Raw genomic sequence first — 18,331 nt, 5'->3', positions numbered from 1 at the left:
TTACATACTCCATTCTAAAAGTGGAATCAGAGGTTAAAAGTAACAGCATATGGGAGTGCACCAAACAGAGTAATGATCATCCACGTACGACGGAGGGTGACAAGTTTAAACTGAAGAAAACGAGAAAGAGAAACAGAGAGAGGGAGACACGCAACACAGAGAGACCGCCTGTCAGAGAGCTAGGAGCGCTGGACGGCGTAGTCCACGCCGCGCGCCAAACAAACAGGGCGGGGGGGGGGGGTGGAGAGAGGGACTCACTTGCAGGAGAGCTGGTTGATGCCGTGGATGAAGTAACACTCGCCGTCGTTCACGCAGTACCCTTTCTCTGTGTCGTTACACCTCCTCGCGTGTCCCGAGCCTGGAGGCAACGTCGTGGTTACTGAGGAGAGACAGCAGACAGGGGCGCGTCAGCATGGCAACACTACCTCCACACAGAGGAGCGACACGGGGTCGTGCCACGGAGGACGTCTCCAACGCCCCCGACGCCCCCGACGCCGTCGAGCGCAGAGATAACGGGCCACCACGCGGGGCTCACTGCGGGCTCTCGCCGCGTAACGGACAGCTCATCCCGCCGTTAGGTCCGCGTAGGTGGAACAATAAAACAGCCATTAAACAATAAAACAGCCATTCGCTCCACAACGATGGCTTCTTATTCGCGCACAAATCTCCCTCACCATCTCCGGGCCCTGATGGCGTCTCAAGACGTTCAATGTGCAAAGATAAACATTTCGGGGAGGGAGAGAGGGGGGACGAAGGGGGCCGGACCTCGTCCGTCTGAAATTCTGCTGCATCAGAGGAGACGCGCACAACGTGTTTTGGGAGGAATGTGGGAGAGAAGAAGGTGATGGATGTGAAGAGAGAAAGAGAAAACATCGAACACGAGAATAACGGAGAGAGAAAAACCGTGAGGGAGAGAAAGAGAGAGAGAGAGAGAGAGAGAGAGAGAGAAGGAAGGGAGGTGGAAGTGGTTGTAGAGAGGATCCATGTGGTGTGATTTGACTGGGACAAAAAGCAGGGATTCTGTTACAAGTGCATTGTTGGCGCGCTCCTGACGCAGTGCTTCCATTCATCCCGTGCTCTCCCGGGACGCATGTGTGCATGTTTACCGACTTTCAAATCGTTTGGAATCAAGACAAAAAAGAAGTGATGACTGACTATGGAAGTCATTTCCTGCTGGCGCTAAAGCTCTGCCATTTATCAACTATTGTGTGGGGCAAGTTTACACATTCTCATGGCACCGCGTTTCCCGGGAAGCCGATTGGAGGAGGACGAGCAGGCCGAGCGCACGGGCACACGCTCCCCGTCCCAGACGAGCTCCGGCGGCACGAGCGTGGTATGAGAGGCAACGCAAACCAAACGAGCACGTGCACACACACCCGTGCACACGTGTGTTCGCGCGCGCATACGCACACACGCCCGACCGCCCGCCCGCCAGAGTGCGCACGCGCACGCACACACTTTCATTTTTCCTGTAGTTTTCTGCCTCGAAGCCAGTAGCCACTCCCAGAGTATCAGGAATTGCGAGCTCACTCTAGAGCTTGATAGAGTACCTCCATAAACACACACACGCTCGCACTGGTGCGACTCACGGGCTACGTCCGCCATTTCCGGTAATGAACGGGGAAACGCTTCCCCTAAAGAAACCGCAACAAAACACCATCCTCTTCTGGACACTCAAATATGCCGTAAAGATTCTGCCAGATATCAAGACGTCAGAGAATAAGGAAATGTCTCGTTGCACTGAACAAAAGCTCCGTCCGACTGTTTTGTCTTTGGCTTTGAGACGTGACTGAGGACTCTTGTTCCAAACGACCGTGTGAAAATGAGCAACAGCTCAGTGGAGAGAATTATCTCCTCCAGAGCCATTCACAGCTCAGAGCAAGAACAGAGCCTGCTGGGGTTTTCCTCCCTCTCCTTCTCATTCTTTTGTTTCTTCTAATTCCGCCCCCCCCCCCCCTTGGTGAATAAAGAAGTGGGAGAATGGTGACGCTCTAGGTGGAGAGGCCTTCAGCTTCCCGGAGAGATCACTACAGGACCATGGCAACCAACGTGCGCGAGGTACACCAGGGACGCAGACTAGCGTGCTAGCGTGCACCGCTCGTGTGTGTGTGGATGTGTGTGTGTGGCCTGACAGATAGGAAAAACAATTGGTCCTGTCTTTCTGGTTTAGCAGATGCAGAGGTGGTGCAGAAGTAGGCTTGGGGAAAATTCTATCTGCTATTTTAAAACCGTGAATTTTCCATAGTGCCTTTCAAACTCATGGGCCAGTAGAGTCAAAAATGACTATTTTTGCTGTTTATGGTTTTGTACTGTTAAACATCTTGTTTTGTTGTTTATATCCTTCATCTTTAGTCATAACACAAAGACGAAGAGTTTAAGGGCATGTGCGCTTCATTGTTTTGCACTTGTATTTAAATGAATAGAAGTCAGGCATTGGTCCACTACAAACAATATCCGCATCACCATGCTACCCACCAAGTCATCCATCATCAGTCAAGTGTGTAAACCTTTGAGTGGTGTGTCAGACAAAACCAAGCCATGTGACTGCTGATCCAGGAGAGAAATGCAAAAGCTGTGCAAGGTGATGTGCAGGAAGTCTATTATTTACAGGAGATTTACCATGAAGAATTATCCCCAGACATGCGAGAGTAACCTCGAAACCTCACTATCAAGCTGTGAAAGGCCAGATTATGGTACGTCAAAGAGCGCAGGTGTGGTCTTTGTGGAATGGCATGATGAATGCAAATCTCTACAAACATGGTGGGAAGCAGGGAGCACGGAGCTCAGGTCAGTCACGATGCGGAATCCGTCAAACGTGGCGGAACGTCTTCGCCGATGACGCGACAGAAAATGACTGCAGTTGTGGGCGAGCGTCCGCAGGCCCGGCGGGCGGCAGTTTACGGTTGGGTCAGGCCGTGGTCCGGCCAGCTTGATCCCAGTGTTATATTCATCCGAGCACGCACGCATGCATTTCGCTGACACCTGAAGTCAGAAATGCCTCAGACAAACACAAGCGCTGCGAGCGGCTCGCGTGGAGCCTGGAGGACTGTGGGAAGGCGATGACTTCAGTGCTTTAGGATTTAGTGGAGTTATTGTTTGAGGCGTTTATTTTCAAACAGCCACTTTCACTCCCCTAAAACGGTGGCACTGCACAAAAAAAAAACAAAAACCCACACAGCCACACAGAAAAAGCCTAAAACTAAACACTTTTCCTCCTTCTGCCTTATATCTGCGCTTTTTTTCCTCAGACAAACCTGTTAGAATAAACAACTAACAATGCAGACCTCACTGACAGGGCACTGTACCGATCTGGGCTGTGTACTATATTAGTTTTCACATGTTGACAACAAATAATATGCTATTTGGGGTCACACTTAAACGGGTTCATCCAGAATATTTTTGATAGCTACACTCATGCCGGTAACTGGTTTTATTGTTTATCGTCTTATAATTGGACGCCATCTTCAATGCCAGCAGGTGGAGGGCACATTTAGAAAGCTGGTTTTGTGAATAAAAGCAAAAAAAATAAAAAAACTTTTGTGTGTGAAAAGCCTTCTCCTCTCTGTTTGCTGCTTCTCTCTGCCCTAATGAACCTTATAATCGGTTTATCAAAAAGCTTGGTATAAACATCAGTGGAGGAGGAGGAAGGTCATGCATAGTAGCAGCAAAGCGTTATAATAACACCACTGTCCTGGCTGAACTCGACCAGCACCATGGCAACCCAGGATCACGCCCTCTACCCCTGCCCCCTGCTCCTCCTCCTCCTCTTCCTCCTCTGTGATGCTCAGCTCTGGGCTCCTGCCTGGCCGAGTAGGACTGTCCTCCTCTCCCCTTCGTCCCCAACTGGGCTCATTTTGCGCAGACCAGCACCCCCCTCCTGCCTATCTGATCTGGAGCTAAAAGGGCACCATGACCCAAAAATGCCAACGTGTGGAACAAGCGGCAGCATGCCGGGCGCCTACGTTGGCATGCGTTCCTGGTCACGTTAGCATTCTCTTCAGAGTTCAGCCGATAGCACGGCTAACGTTCAGCCGCGCCTCTTTTAAAATCGACCTGCTTCGCACATCTCTCCAGATGGACGTTTATTTATTTAGTGAGTTTGAACATTAATTGAATTTGGCGTTTCAATGCGAAACTGGTTGTGTTCGCATTGCTACGAAGGCCCCAGTCAGGAAGCGCACGGCACGTTTCTGGGCCTGCGAGAACAGAGCCATAGGAGGACCAAATTACACTAGCACACCCACCCACTGAAGAACACAATGTGTCCACTTACCACCCTCCCTGTTTTGAGAGCTAAGAGGTAATACAACCTGCACTGTTTCAGCGATTTATGATTACGGTTTTCAGTAATGCTGAATTCCAGGGAAGCTCCTTTCCTTACGAAGTGTGTGAGCTGTTAATTCCGGCGATATTTCTCATGTTCACGTCCGTGGTCCTGGGAGATAGTGCCAGATTTCTCCCGTTCCGTTACAGAGCTTTGGCAGTTATGCGATTGTACAGTATTCCTCCATGTATCTGACATTTTAATCACCTCACTGCTGGAGGGCTGTGAACACGCTGTAAATACCTGCTGAGGCAGCATATGTCACAAAACAATAGCGGAAAAGAGAGAGAGGGAGAGGCGGAAAGAGGGAAAGAGAGAGGGGAGTTGGAGAGATGACAGGAGCAGGAGAGAGAGAATAAAATAAAATAAAATACAAATAAAACAAAGCTCTTTTGGCCATTCTCCTCTGCTCAGAGCCCCGCTATCTGCCCCGCCCTCTGCTCAGAGCCCCACCCTCTGCCCCGCCCTCTGCTCAGAGCCCCACCCTCTGGCCCACCGTCTGCCCTGCCCTCTGCCCCACCCTCTGCTCAGAGCCCCACCCACTGCCCTGCCCTCTGCTCAGAGCCCCGCCCTCTGCTCAGAGCCCCACCCTCTGGCCCATGCTCTGCTCAGAGCCCCACCCACTGCCCCGCCCTCTGCCTGCTGGCCCAACAATCTACACTCTTGTTTTCCTAGAAACACAATAAAAGACACTCACAAAATTCTACCCCTCCAATGATGATGTATATCAGCAAAGCAAACCCAAACGCTACAGGCATGTAAGTGACACCGTTCGTCTGACACGCCACCAAACTTTAAATGTGTGCATTCAAGGACCGCTAACAAAATACAGAATAAGTGACCACGAGCTGGAAATGGAAACAGGCAGAGACCATATAACCTGGATGACAAGAGAGGACAGACTGAGAGGACGCTGCGATTTAGGGGAAGGAAAAGATGAAATGAACATGAAAGATGGACATTTTTCCTCTCCTGTCCAAAGTTTAAATGAATAAGAGATACGTTCTTTAAACATTTTCACAAAGTGAACAACATGTTCAGTTTTTTTTTTTGTGACTAAGCTGCTGTTGTTCTTCGCGAGGAAGCGGATCCGGTCACGGCAGTGAAGGACGTTTCCATGCTGCAGATTTTAAAGGGCATTTAAGAAATTGCTTTCTGTGATGCACTTTTATATAGTCACACTATGCTTTATAGATTTCTGTTGGTTGATTCATTTCTTTATGTAATTTTTTTGTTTTCTGTGTTGTTATATACGAATGTATTTCCCTTCTCTTTACATATAATTTTCTTTTTACAATTTAATATTTGTGCTGCTTCGGCAAAACTATAATAATGGTCACGCTAATAAACCATAAAAATTAAATGAACAAATAAAGGAAGACAGAATGAGGGAAATGGAGAGTGGCAGAACAAGAGAGAGGGAGAGGTAGAGAGGCAGAGGCAGAGAGGGAGAGGCGACACTAGACGTTTGAGTGCTTGGTGGGGCAGACCCAGGCATATAAATTCTGTACGCACTTAACGACATGAGGGGACAGACGCTTCAGGACAGGCAGCCCTGTCCACACTCAAAACCCAGCCAACAATGCTGGCCTTCACCCTTCCTTGCTTTTTCGCTGGCGGCCCAGGGGACAAAGGACCGCGGGAAAAACAAAGGCAATTCCCGACAGGAGTGCCGTCCGGGGTTGCTAATCTGAGCGGCGCTATTCCAGGCTCAATGAAGCATGTGCGTCCGAGGGCCCACCACCAACCCGGGGCGCGCTGGCCGCCACCTTCCACTCCAGCGAGGTCGGCTTCCCCCGTCCCAAAGCCACCGGCTAATTAACTCAGCATCCCCACCCCTTCTGCTCGCTGGATGGGTTTCTTTGTTTCCTCTTGCTCAAATTCCTTGGCCCTAGTTGTGAAGGCTGATTCGGTCTGACCCGCAGCCCCGACTGTAGGTCACTCTCCCTCTCCAGCTCCAGAATCCAGGGGCCTCGCCAGCAAGCTCGACTCCTGAGCCTGATTAATCCTTCATGGGCGAGGAACGGCGGGGGCAGTGTGGAGTGGGGTGGGGGGGCCAAAGGGAGCCATGTGGAAGACTTCATAAACATGTCCGTCTCTCCACGCTCTCCAAAGGATTCTAGGAAAGTCGTAAAAATGAAAGGAGAGGTCCCCTCGTGCTCCAAATGGTTTCCTTCTTCCTCGGAAGGCACATCCGCGGCGCATATGCTCGCTCAGGGTTGAGTGCGTTCCCGTGGACATGGTGGGAGGGCCGTCTGCCAGGTGGTCACTGCGTCTCTGCACTCTCTCTAAACTCCCATGCACTGCCAATTAGTGGAGCCTCCAAACGTCTTACCGGTCACGGCTGTTCCTGTCCTGCGGGACACCCGCTCATCTAGGTGGCAGGACAGGAGAGAAAGGAGAACATTTGGGTTTAACTGATGTGTAAATGCACTTTTGTAAACAAAGGCCTGTGAGAGTAAAAGCATGAAACAGGCAGCAGCTGACAAATGATGCTGCAGAGAGCAAGACTAGTGTCCTACACGCCAGTGGAGATGAGTGTCCTACACGCCAGTGGAGATGAGTGTCCTACACACCAGTGCAGATGAGTGTCCTACACGCCAGTGGAGATGAGTGTCCTACACGCCAGTGCAGATGAGTGTCCTACACGCCAGTGGAGATGAGTGTCCTACACGTCAGTGCAGATGAGTGTCCTACACGCCAGTGGAGATGAGTGTCCACGCCAGTGCAGATGAGTGTCCTACACGCCAGTGGAGATGAGTGTCCTACACGCCAGTGCAGATGAGTGTCCTACACGCCAGTGCAGATGAGTGTCCTACACGCCAGTGGAGATGAGTGTCCTACACGCCAGTGGAGATGAGTGTCCTGCACCCCAGTGGAGATGAGTGTCCTACACACCAGTGGAGATGAGTGTCCTACACACTAGTGGAGATGAGTGTCCTGCACGCCAGTGGAGATGAGTGTCCTACACGCCAGTGCAGATTATTGTCCTACACACTAGTGGAGATGAGTGTCCTGCACCCCAGCGCAGATTAATGTCCTACATGCTAGTGGAGATGAGTGCCCTACAGGCAAATGCAGATGAGTGTCGTAGACACTAGTGCAGATGAGTGTAAGACACACGAGTGCAGATGAGTGTAAGACACACGAGTGCAGATGAGTGTAAGACACACGAGTGCAGATGAGTGTCCTAGACACTAGTGCAGATGAGTGTAAAACACACGAGTGCAGATGAGTGTCCTACATGACAGTGGAGATGAATATCCTTCATGATAGTGCAGATTAGTGTCCTACATGTTAGTGCAGATTAGTGTCCTACAGGCCAGTGCAGATGAATGTCCTACAAACCAATGTTTGCAGATGTGTCCAACATGCCAGTGCAGATTAGTGTCATACACACCAGTGCAGATGAGTGTCCTACACACAGGTGAAGATGAGTGTCCTACACACCTGTGCAGATGAGTGTCCTGCAGATTAGTGTCCTACACACCAGTGTTTGCAGATGTGTCCTACACGCCAGTGCAGATTAGTGTGGTACACACCAGTGCAGATGAGTGTCCTACATGCCAGTGCAGATTAGTGTCCTAAACGCCAGTGCAGGTGAGTGTCCTACATACAATTACAGATAGTGTCCTACATGCAAGTGCAGATGAGTGTCCTACACACCAGTGCAGATGAGTGTCCTACGTTAGTGCAGATTTTTGTCCTACACGTCAATGCAGATTAGTAACCTACACACCAGTGCGGATTAGTGTCCTACAGGCAAGTGCAGATGAGTGTCCTGCACACCAGTGCAGATGAGTGTCTTACATGTCAGTGCAGATTAGTGTCCTATATGTTAGTGCATATTAGTGTCCTACATGCCAGTGCAGATTAGTGTCCTACATGCCAGTGCAGATGATTGTTCTACACACCAGTGCAGATGACTGTGCTACACACTAGTGTTTGCAGATCAGTGTCCTACACACTAGTGTATATTAGTGTCCTACACACCAGTGCAGATGAGTGTCTTACATGCCAGTGCAGATGAGTGTCCTACAGGCCAGTACAGATTAGTCTCCTATACGTCAGTGCAGATGAGTGTCCTACATGCCAGTGCAGATGAGTGTCCTACAGGCCAGTGCAGATTAGTGTCCTACATGCCAATGCAGATTAGTGTCCTAAACGCCAGTGAAGGTGAGTGTCCTACACGCCAGTGCAGGTGAGTGTCCTACATGCCAGTGCAGATTAGTGTCCTTCACACCAGTGCAGATCAGTGTCTTACACACCAGTGCAGATTAGTGTCCTACATGCCAGTGCAGATTAATGTCCTACAGGCCAGTGCAGATGAATGTCCTACAGGCCAGTGCAGATGAGTGTCCTACAGGCCAGTGCAGATTAGTGTCCTACATGCCAGTGCAGATTAATGTCCTACAGGCCAGTGCAGATGAATGTCCTACAGGCCAGTGCAGATGAGTGTCCTACAGGCCAGTGCAGATGAGTGTCCTACAGGCCAATGCAGATGAATGTCCTACACGCCAATACAGATGAGTGTCCTACAGGCCAGTGCAGATGAATGTCCTACAGGCCAGTGCAGATGAATGTCCTACAGGCCAGTGCAGATGAGTGTCCTACACGCGTCCTCTCATGGTCAGGGCCCTGTACCAGTGCAGACTCACCCCCACTGACTCTTGGCAGAGTTCTGGAGGTGGCTCTCCTTACTGCCGGAGCACGGATCCCTTATCACTTCACCAGAAGGTCAGTTTATACAACGCGCATTCTTGCTGATTTTGTGTTGTTTTCATTATCTGAAACATCCCTCGTTTTTTTAAGTCTTGCCGGAGCCTTCAGAGGTCTTCTCTATTACACATACATACACACAGCACCACTGTGGTTCACTCACTAAACACACACATGGGACCAAACCCTACAGACATGGAAATAGAGTTTAGTATATCACTTTTGTAGCAATAGTTTTCTCAGACCACAGGGCACCATCTGATTAGACGCCAGACATGATTAGGCATGCAGTTTGCCGCTCTCTCTCTCTCTCTCTCTCTCTCTCTCTCTCTCTCTCTCGCTCTCTCTCTCTCTCTCTCTTTTCTCACTGTTTCTCTCTCTGTGTGTGCTTCTGTCTCTATATGTATATAGGTCAGTGTGTGTGTGCTTAGACATCAAAATGAACACATCCTCTATTCTATTCTATTCTATTCTATTCTATTCTATTCTATTCTATTCTATTCTATTCTATTTATCTCCTTACTCTCTGAAAAGCAACACAGTAAACATCATGGTGACTATAACTCAAGCCACGATTACAACATATAAGAGCCACTGATGTTGTGAAACAACACAAAGCACAACACATCTGTACAGAAGGTCCATTCCACAGTGATTTAAATGCCCTGTTTCCTTCATTATCTTTCCAAGATCTTTCAGATGGTTTGACTACTGGCTAGCTTTCGTGTTCTCACTAAAGACAGTAACTCACACTCCTGCAGAAAATATATACCGAGTCTGGCCATCGTTCCGAGCCTTCCGCTGTCCCAAGAACATAGAAATATAAGGATTTATCTGTCAGATGCAGGCAGTGGATTCAAAGGAAATGATGAAGGCGGTCGTGAATGCCGGGCTCTGTTTTTTTTGGTTTCTACTTTTTGCCTTTGACTTTCAGAAACGTCCTAACCGTAGCTCAGATTTTGACAGGTCTTCCAGCAGTGCAAGAAGCCAGAGGAATTGAAAACAACAACCAAAACAAGGAGCCCCAGGACCTAGTAACTGTGAAGCATCACACATACTGCCATTGCCCTACTACAGAAATGGTTTGCAGAAGTGACTTTTCAAATAAATGTCTGGAGACGTGAGTGACTGTTCTGAGCAACAGCTAATTTTCAGATAATTTTTTCACACATGGAAAAGAACTGACTAAGAATAAAATCTAACCACATAAAACACGCAAGGGCATGCAAAATCACATGCATTTAAAATCAAGAGGGCAATAAACCATGTCAAAGAGTTTATACAGGCGTCTGCTTGTACAAGACACATGCTAGAGAATATATGTAGTAAAACATTCTATAAAAAGCATGCAAGAGCAGGACCATACCACTAACTCTAGCAGACGCCGGAGCGACGCCCTGTTCAGCAGTGCCAAGAAAGCCACTGCCATTTGTTCGAAACGAAAGGTGCATTAAAGAGGTCCTGTATGCGGAATTTCTAATCTCCAAAGTGCCAAACGGGACTTGTTAACAGAGCACTACACTCAGAAAGAGCCCTTGTTTCTAAGAAAGGTAACAGTAAATCTCCTCATCGTTCTGTATGTTTGTGTTGGGGCTACAGACAACTGCACTCAAAGCCGACGTGCCAGTGTCGGCGAATCTTGATGGAGGAATGAAAACAGTGGAGCGGAACGATGCCAACGGTGCCCGGGGGTTTCTGGACCTGCACTAGCTGGACCCATTCGCTCACGTTGTACTGTCACTCCCAGAGAAGTCAGCGTGGCCCTTAGGATTCAGATCTTATCGTGAACTTTTGACAATTTTTTTGACAATAAATAAAGAAACAAACACAAAGACCAGATCACCTTTACGGGTCCAGCTGTCAGTTTTGCCCCTTGACCTTTTCCATGATCTCAACAGTGCACTTCCCAGTTTACATGTACACAGTGTTTATATATTCCACACTTCACCGACGCACCGACGGGGCATCCAGAGGCTGTGGGGGGTATGTGACCGACAGAAGGCTTTCCGATCGATGTTTAGGCGGAACGCCAAAGCGGGACATTATCTGACTGAAGAATTTGTGAGACTCATAAACAAAGCATTACTAATGGCAATGCTCTGAAAGGCCCCTTCCAGGAACCAGTGGCTTCAACTACAAACAACTGCAAACATCAGAGAGCCTTCTCTGCCCAAGAAGGACACCTTGTGTGAACTGCGCCCTGTGCTTCTCCCTCTGATTAACGCGCCTTTATTCTCCTCTCGATCTGCCCTTCCTCGCCGCAGAGCCGATGTGCCTGGTCTTGTCCTCCGCGGTTGTTTCAGAGGCACTGAAATCAAAGGGCTGCTGTTGCATGCGATTGCAAAATACGTCAAACCGTGTAAACAAACCAAGCTCTTACCCAGAGGGGGCGGAGCCCCGGTGCCTTCTGGGCTGGCGGCAGGAGGAAGGGAGGCCCGTGCTGGGCTTGGGGTGGGCACGGACGCCTCCGCCCACTGGGAGGACGTGGCAGCACGAGTTCTGCCGACACCGGTCCAGGGGGGAGCAGTGTCCTCCCTGAGCCCCTCCATCTCCTCCTCCTCCTCTGCCTTCTGCATCTCCTCTTCCTCCCCTCTGAGGACATCAAGCAGGTTGGAGTCTCCGCCGCGGGCGGTGTCCCGGGTCAGAGCACGGTGATGGAGGAGCATGCCGGTGCCCAGGGCCGCCAGCAACAACAGCACCAGCAGGAGGGCGGGGAGCAGGAGAGGAGCCCTCCACCCGCAGCTTCTCTCACAGCCCCACCTGCACCCACGCCCGCGGGGGGCAGGGGCCGCAGGGGCCGCAGGGGTCGCAGGGTGACCCTGGACAGCCAGACTCCCAGGAGTCCCGGCCCCAGCTGTGGCTGCCAGTCTCCGAACCTCGCACGGCGTCACAGACGCAGGCCCATCTCAGCCAAACGGTCCACAGCGACCCAGATCACTGCTTCTCGGCTGCGGGCTGCCACTCTCCACGCTGCTCTGCCAGCCCATGTGCGCACACACCTAAGTGCTGGTGTAGAGTGACAGCATGCTTCTGGTCTTGCCTCAGCCCTAACATCAGACCTCCACATCTCCACTCCTCCAACCTCAGACACACGCACGCGCAGGTCACCGCCCTCACAGAGAGCGGCGTGAAATGGTAGCGTCAGGGGCCTGGTGTAAGCTGGCAGCTTTAGTGGTGGTGGTGCTCGTGTTGGGAGAGGGGAAAGTGAGGGGTGGGGGTTGGGGGTCAGGGTGTTGCATCTGACCCCACCCATCCACCACAGGACCAGCCTGTGGTCCTCTTACAGCTGCCCTGCCTGTCATGGCCATCTGCAGCTCCAATGCGTGAGCGCACAATCACACACACACACTCACGCTTCCAGTCTGATGAGGAAAACAGACTTCACTCCACTAAAACATGCCTAATGAAGAAATTATTTCTCAGTGGGCAAAAGACCGCCAGCACCAGGTTATGGGAGGGTGAGTCACTGGAACACCAGGCCCATCTGTGGCAGGACAACTACAAAGGGTGCCGTCCTCCTTATGAGGCTGCAGAGTACACCCTACCCTCCCAGACAGCCAACCCTGGGGTCAGAGGTCAAACAGGTCCTTGCTAATCAGTAACCTGAGCATGTAGGATCTCTGGGTAGTGTCATAATCTAAAACACTCTCTCTGAATAACTCCAACACGTGCGCTTCACCCAAACCGCTGAATAACTCCAACACGTGCGCTTCACCCAAACCGCCCCCCACCCCATAGGGGGGGGACGTGTGCGCATGAGGCATGGAGGCGGTTTGACGAGGGCCTGTCGGAGTGCTTGCTGCCCTTTCTGTCTTTGATTGAGTGTGTGTGTGTGTGTGTGTGTGTAACCTGACTTATTGGTGCTGAAGTAGGGAGATCTGAAAATTCAGCAGGCTTAGGCTAAGCCTGCTCGGACTGGCCCGTGGACCCGTTCAGACCCTGGCTCCCTGGCCCGCAGCCCCACTTGGACCGTGGCCCTGCTCTGCCTGGCCCGTGGCCCCCCCTGAGGCCAGCCCCCGGACCCCGCTGCTCGCCTATGCTGATCAATGCCATCGATCCGCTTACAGGCGCTTCACAATAAGCCTCCACCGCAGCTGACAGCCAAGGAAGATTTAGCGTCATTTGAGCTCAGTTAATCTTGTCATTTGTGCTGTCAGAGAAAAAGTCGGGTTTGGGTTCCCTACCCCCCCCCCCCCCCCTGCCTGGACACGAGAGCAGGAGAAGAGGAATGGGAAACATGAAAGAGAAAAGAAGAAAACGCGGCGAGGAGGTGTTACGTAAAGCTATAGCGCCTGTACGCGCTGAAGGAATGCTGGCAGGAGAGAGATGGAATTGTTTTACTACATGGAAGACAAGGAAAAGGAATCAGAAACAGGAGGATGATGGCCCTGAGTGACAGCGCATGAATGCTGGCATTGGCTCCGTGACTGAGGTTAAAAACCTGTAATAGAAGTATATGAGGGTTTACACTAGACAAGTTAGGCAGAAATGGATTAGCTTTCATCACGCAGGCAGGTGGTGGGTTGGGGGAGAGAAGAAAGAGAGAGAGAGTGAGAGTGTTGCTGGTGGGCCCCAGCGTGACTGATGAGGTTAGAACAATCAGCCGCCCAGCTGCGTTTTCCATCAACACATTCCTCTCATCTCACGCTCTCGCTCTCTCCTCTCGCTCGTTCCTTGCTCTCTCTCTCAGGACGGGGGAGCGCCCCCTAGGAACAAGGCACTCAAGTGACCAGAACTTGTCTGACAGGAGGGCTTCGCGGCAGACGCGGCCTCCCGCTTCCACCGCCCACCGGCTTAATGCATGAGCCAACCTGCAGCAGAAGAATGGGGGAAAAAAAGTGCTATCGCATGAACTTCACGAGCCCTGACAAAACACGAACATGCAGCCCAAATCCCGGAAAAGATCGGGCCGGAATAATCGAGAAATCCACGCGGGCGAAGCAAGCAAACAGAAGTCACGAGGAAAGGCAAAAATAAACAAGACCAAAAAAAAAAAAAAACCCCAAAACAAAACAGAAAACACAGCCAAGCCAGAGAAGTGCGCGCAGCTTTGAGTGGAACCCTCCTCACAGGCCGCGTTCATGGCTGCCGTGACTGGAATGGTCCAGGATGGGGGCTGAACCAGGAATGTGATGTCTATGACAATCTCTCTGTGCACTTCCTCCCCACTGTGGCTCCAGCCAATGGCTACCGAGCACGCGGAAGCTGCTGCCGGGTGGCAGGACCTCGTCTGGGAATCACGGCACATGTGAGGGCCTGCTAACAAATAGAGTCGTCCGTACTGGCTGTTCGAATGGCAAGTGTTTGCTCGGTATTGATGCACGTATCAGAGCCCTCACGCTTGTTACGCTTCACCCCTTTTAGTCACCTATGACCCTTTCACCTCTTGAGAATCCAGGATTGCCTTAAACAAACACGCACGCACCAACACACACACACACACATGCCGTGGGCCGGCGGTGGAAGGTGGCCGGTGCCGTGCTGCTTCCCCTGCTCACAGTGCTGCTCCGGCTGACAGGCAGCCGTGCACGTGGCCGGCCCGAGGGGCATGCCACTTGTCTTCATTACAGGGTTTCCATCTCTCTCACTCTCTCTCTCTCTCTCTCTCTCTCACTGCGGCTCTGCGATGCTGCAGCCTCGCTCAGCAGTAGCTATTTCACTGATGACCTTACGGGATGGAAATCAACCATGTCAACAGATGAAGCCCCCCCCCCACCGCCCCGCCCCACCCTCAGTGTTCGGGAAGCCAGAAGCGAACGATAAGGAAGGCTCGTCTCGTTCACCTGCCTTGAGCTGGGAAAACAGTTTATCATACTCTGTCAGTTCAAGGTACTTCCTGGGCTGTTATATTAATCTACTGCCACCCCAATGCTTGGCTGCCTGCTTCACCCCGTGTTTCCTCTCCGTAGGTGTAGTTCCCGCACGGGGTGGAGGTGATGGGGCATGCCTCTTCTTTGGGCCTGGGGCAGGGGCTTTGTATCCCTCTCTCACCCTACCCCACCCCACCCCACCACAGCCAAGCCAGCTGGAAGCTTAAAAAGACAGATTCTGTAGATTCGCACACACGTTTGCTCACATGTGCTCTCCCTCTCTCTCTCTCTCTCTCTCTCTCTCTCTCTCTCTCTCTCTCTCTCTCTCACACACACACACACACACACACAAACACAAACACACACTTCACACCTGCCTGCTGCAGTAGCTCTCCAAGGTGTACACATGACTCCACAAGCAGGGAAGGTGCTATTCTTACCTGGGGTAAAAGATACCTGAGTCACCTCATTCTGGAAAACCAGCCAACTCTCCCCTTACAGTTGTAAGGAAAGCCCTACATCATCCCACATTTGCTGTGGCAGGAATAGTCCTCAGCACGCCCATATGTAGTGCGGTATATGAAACATGAAATCTCCATACAGCTTATATCAGACATAAAAACACACCACGTGTGCCCACTCTGTCCACAATCATGCTCAGAAACCCCTACAAATTCCTGCAGTCCAATATCGCTAAACACGCTCCATCATGCCACTGGCAACCTGGCTGCTCATTTGACATTTAAGCCAGGGAGAGTACAGCTCTTAATGCTTATGGAAAATTCCTATCTCATTTCATTAGCTTAAATCATTTTCAGTCAAGCTTCTGGACAGATGCAACAGACTGACCACAAGTTGCCCAACCCCAGACAAAGACAGAACGCAAATCCAGCCGCTGACATCTTTACAATGGAATCTATCTGTGGACACACACACACATACACACGGACAAACACCACAAATCCACCTGCACAAAACACACACAGGCATGCAGCAGGCGACCCGGAGGCAATTAAACAGCTGAGGGAACTAACACAGCAAGTATCAGCGCAAATGTCCAGGACAGGGACACCCTGAAATAAAGTCCACGAGGTTGTCCAAGTGTAGGTGCGCACCTGGATGGAAGCTGCTAATCCCTTTCCGTAATTCCATAAGGCAACTTAATCGGCCCTGCAATTCAGGAAGTGAGGCGCAGCTTAGCCAGGGCATGACCTGTGACGGTGTGGTGAGACAAAAAAAAACAAAAAAACACGGAGTACGTCAGTTAAAGCCTCTGATTCAAAAGGAGCCATCATGAAGAGCATCTGAAATGAGCAAGTGGCTGACCCCCACCAATAGGGGGCTCCACAGCCCCTACCCCACCCCAGAGGAAGCTAAGCTCTCGCAACTAGGCAAAAAAAATTAAAAAAACTTCATATAAGCAGGATATGCCTTCAAGGAAGCAGCTCGTGGAAAGGTGTGCATTGGCAGGAGTCCATTCGATCCAACATGGCAGGCAAGCTGTCTTTTGGAGTGGAGCTGGCCCCTTCTTGCTCAGACAGCTCCTTTTCAGGAGAACCGAGGCAACAGGGCACTGATATGGCTGAATCCTGCTGGCTCGTGGCCACGGTTCAGAAACCTATCGTTTCCGTTCACACATGCCCTCTCCCCATGCCTCCCTGGCACCCAGCTAATTCGCCAAACTGGTGGAAAGCCACTTTGTAGCGTCACGGCAAGATTAAGCCAGCTATCACTTTATTACGGCGAAGCGTTGAGCTGACAGCGGCTGGCCTGAACGCGGAGGCCAACAGTCCTGAAGGAACGACTGAGGTACTAGACACTTCTGAAGTAGAAGTTTGAGGTTGTCTGAACTTCTGAAAAAAGGGGAAAATTGCTAGGTGACCAGGCTGAATTATTATTATTTTTGTCCCTAAAACAAATAGCGTTTTTAAAGTCCACAGTCCTTTCCAGATGGGGGGGGTGGTACAAAATAATGCGGCCTCGGGTGGGAGAGGGGTGTGCTTGGGGAAAACAAAAATCCTGGTACTGTCTAATTTATCACAACTAATTGCAAACAGGCAGCAGAGAAACTCCCTCTAGGCAGATTAGAGTTAAATGAAGCTCCACAATGGCTGGAAAGGAACTTTGAAATCTTTCAAAAAAAAACACTTGGCATGGCGATTTTCCAAATGTTTTCCACGGATTTTTTGACACAAAGTACACTTATGCGGAAAAGAAAGTTTGTAAGCTCTGGATATTCCCTTGTGAAATATCGGAAGTGTTTTTGCATGAATGGCTCCTAAAATGTGGCCTGGTTTTTGCATAAGTCATTACAATAAAGGCAGTTCTGTCTAACAACCAACACATGTGCCACATCTCTACTAAAACAAAAACAAGGTAACCGACGGAAAAAGTAGGTGAACATCTAATAAGGTCTTAAAAAGACAGTAATTGCTGTTAGGTATTCCAGTTACTTCAAGTTTGACGTGTTTGCTATTTAGAAAAAAAAACAGCCCAACAGTTACTTGCTTCAGCAGAACTGCTACTGCAATATGGCCCATGAAAAAAAGGTCCCGTTTCAAGATGGATTGAGAAGAATTTCCAGAGACACCGGGCCTCTCTCCAGGCCCGGCTCCACAGTTCAGAGTGTGCTGAAAGTAGCACACCTGCTGTTCTCTCTGGGATAGTGAAGGGATGTGCTGCTCTATCCTCTAATCAGCCACAGACCCGGGGCCTTCCCACGTGCAGCGTCGGGTCTTGCTTAAGTGCACGCTTACACGACTTCTCCCCCCCAAAAAACACAGCCACTTGTTTAGACAACAATTTATGATTTGTTTCTCCCCCTAACGCACGGCTGATTTCAGAATGCAGCTGGATCAGTTGCAGTCTGCTCGAAGCACCCTGTGTTTTATGCGGTATATGAAATCCACGTGTATCAAATTAACTTTACTAGCGACTTTCTCAGCTACTTGGCTTTCTGTAGTTGTTCATTGTTATAAGGTATTCAACAACAATCATATCATAAACAACATGAATCAACAAACAGGCCGAATTATAAACATAAACTACAGATATGGCACTGCCATGGTAAACAGTGAAACAATGGTCAACGTGTGGTTATCGAGAAAGCGTTTTCCTTACATTTTTACATACAAAAGAATTCATGGAAATTTGGGATACAGTCATCACAAATGCGGAACTGCAGAGTCCAGTGGAGTATTAGAGAAAGGTTGTGCAAATTTTGCATTAGTACAGTCTCGTGCATCACACTCCTGCACGTTCAGCAAATGAGACACACTCGAGCACTTCCTGGAAAGCACGCGAATGTGCACACAAGCGCATAAAACCACAGGCTTGGACTTCTAGATGGTACAAAGAACTGCGAGGTAACATCTAAGAATCTGCAACGTCTGTGTTCATGAGTTCACCATAAAAAAAAACTGAGAGTTATCTTCATGGAAGGTTACCACTGAAGAAACCACTACTCAAAAAAAAAAAA

At 50.2% G+C, this 18,331-nt stretch overlaps 1 protein-coding gene across 6 annotated transcripts in view; it reads right to left on the bottom strand.

The window, feature by feature from the left end:
• The window catches only part of nrg2a (neuregulin 2a), a 64,544-nt gene that overhangs the window by 16,624 nt on the left and 29,589 nt on the right, over positions 1-18,331 (bottom strand). For all 6 annotated transcript variants that reach the window (XM_035526994.2, XM_081719253.1, XM_081719252.1 and 3 more), the window contains exon 4: positions 259-379. In XM_035526994.2, the coding sequence (XP_035382887.2) occupies positions 259-379 (121 nt within the window). The remainder of the gene's footprint in view (positions 1-258; positions 380-18,331) is intronic.

This window comes from Electrophorus electricus, chromosome 8 (genome assembly GCF_041902795.1).
Source record: "Electrophorus electricus isolate QZ-2024a chromosome 8, ASM4190279v1, whole genome shotgun sequence".
Lineage (NCBI taxonomy): Eukaryota > Metazoa > Chordata > Actinopteri > Gymnotiformes > Gymnotidae > Electrophorus > Electrophorus electricus.
This window is presented reverse-complemented; position numbering and strand designations above follow the sequence as displayed.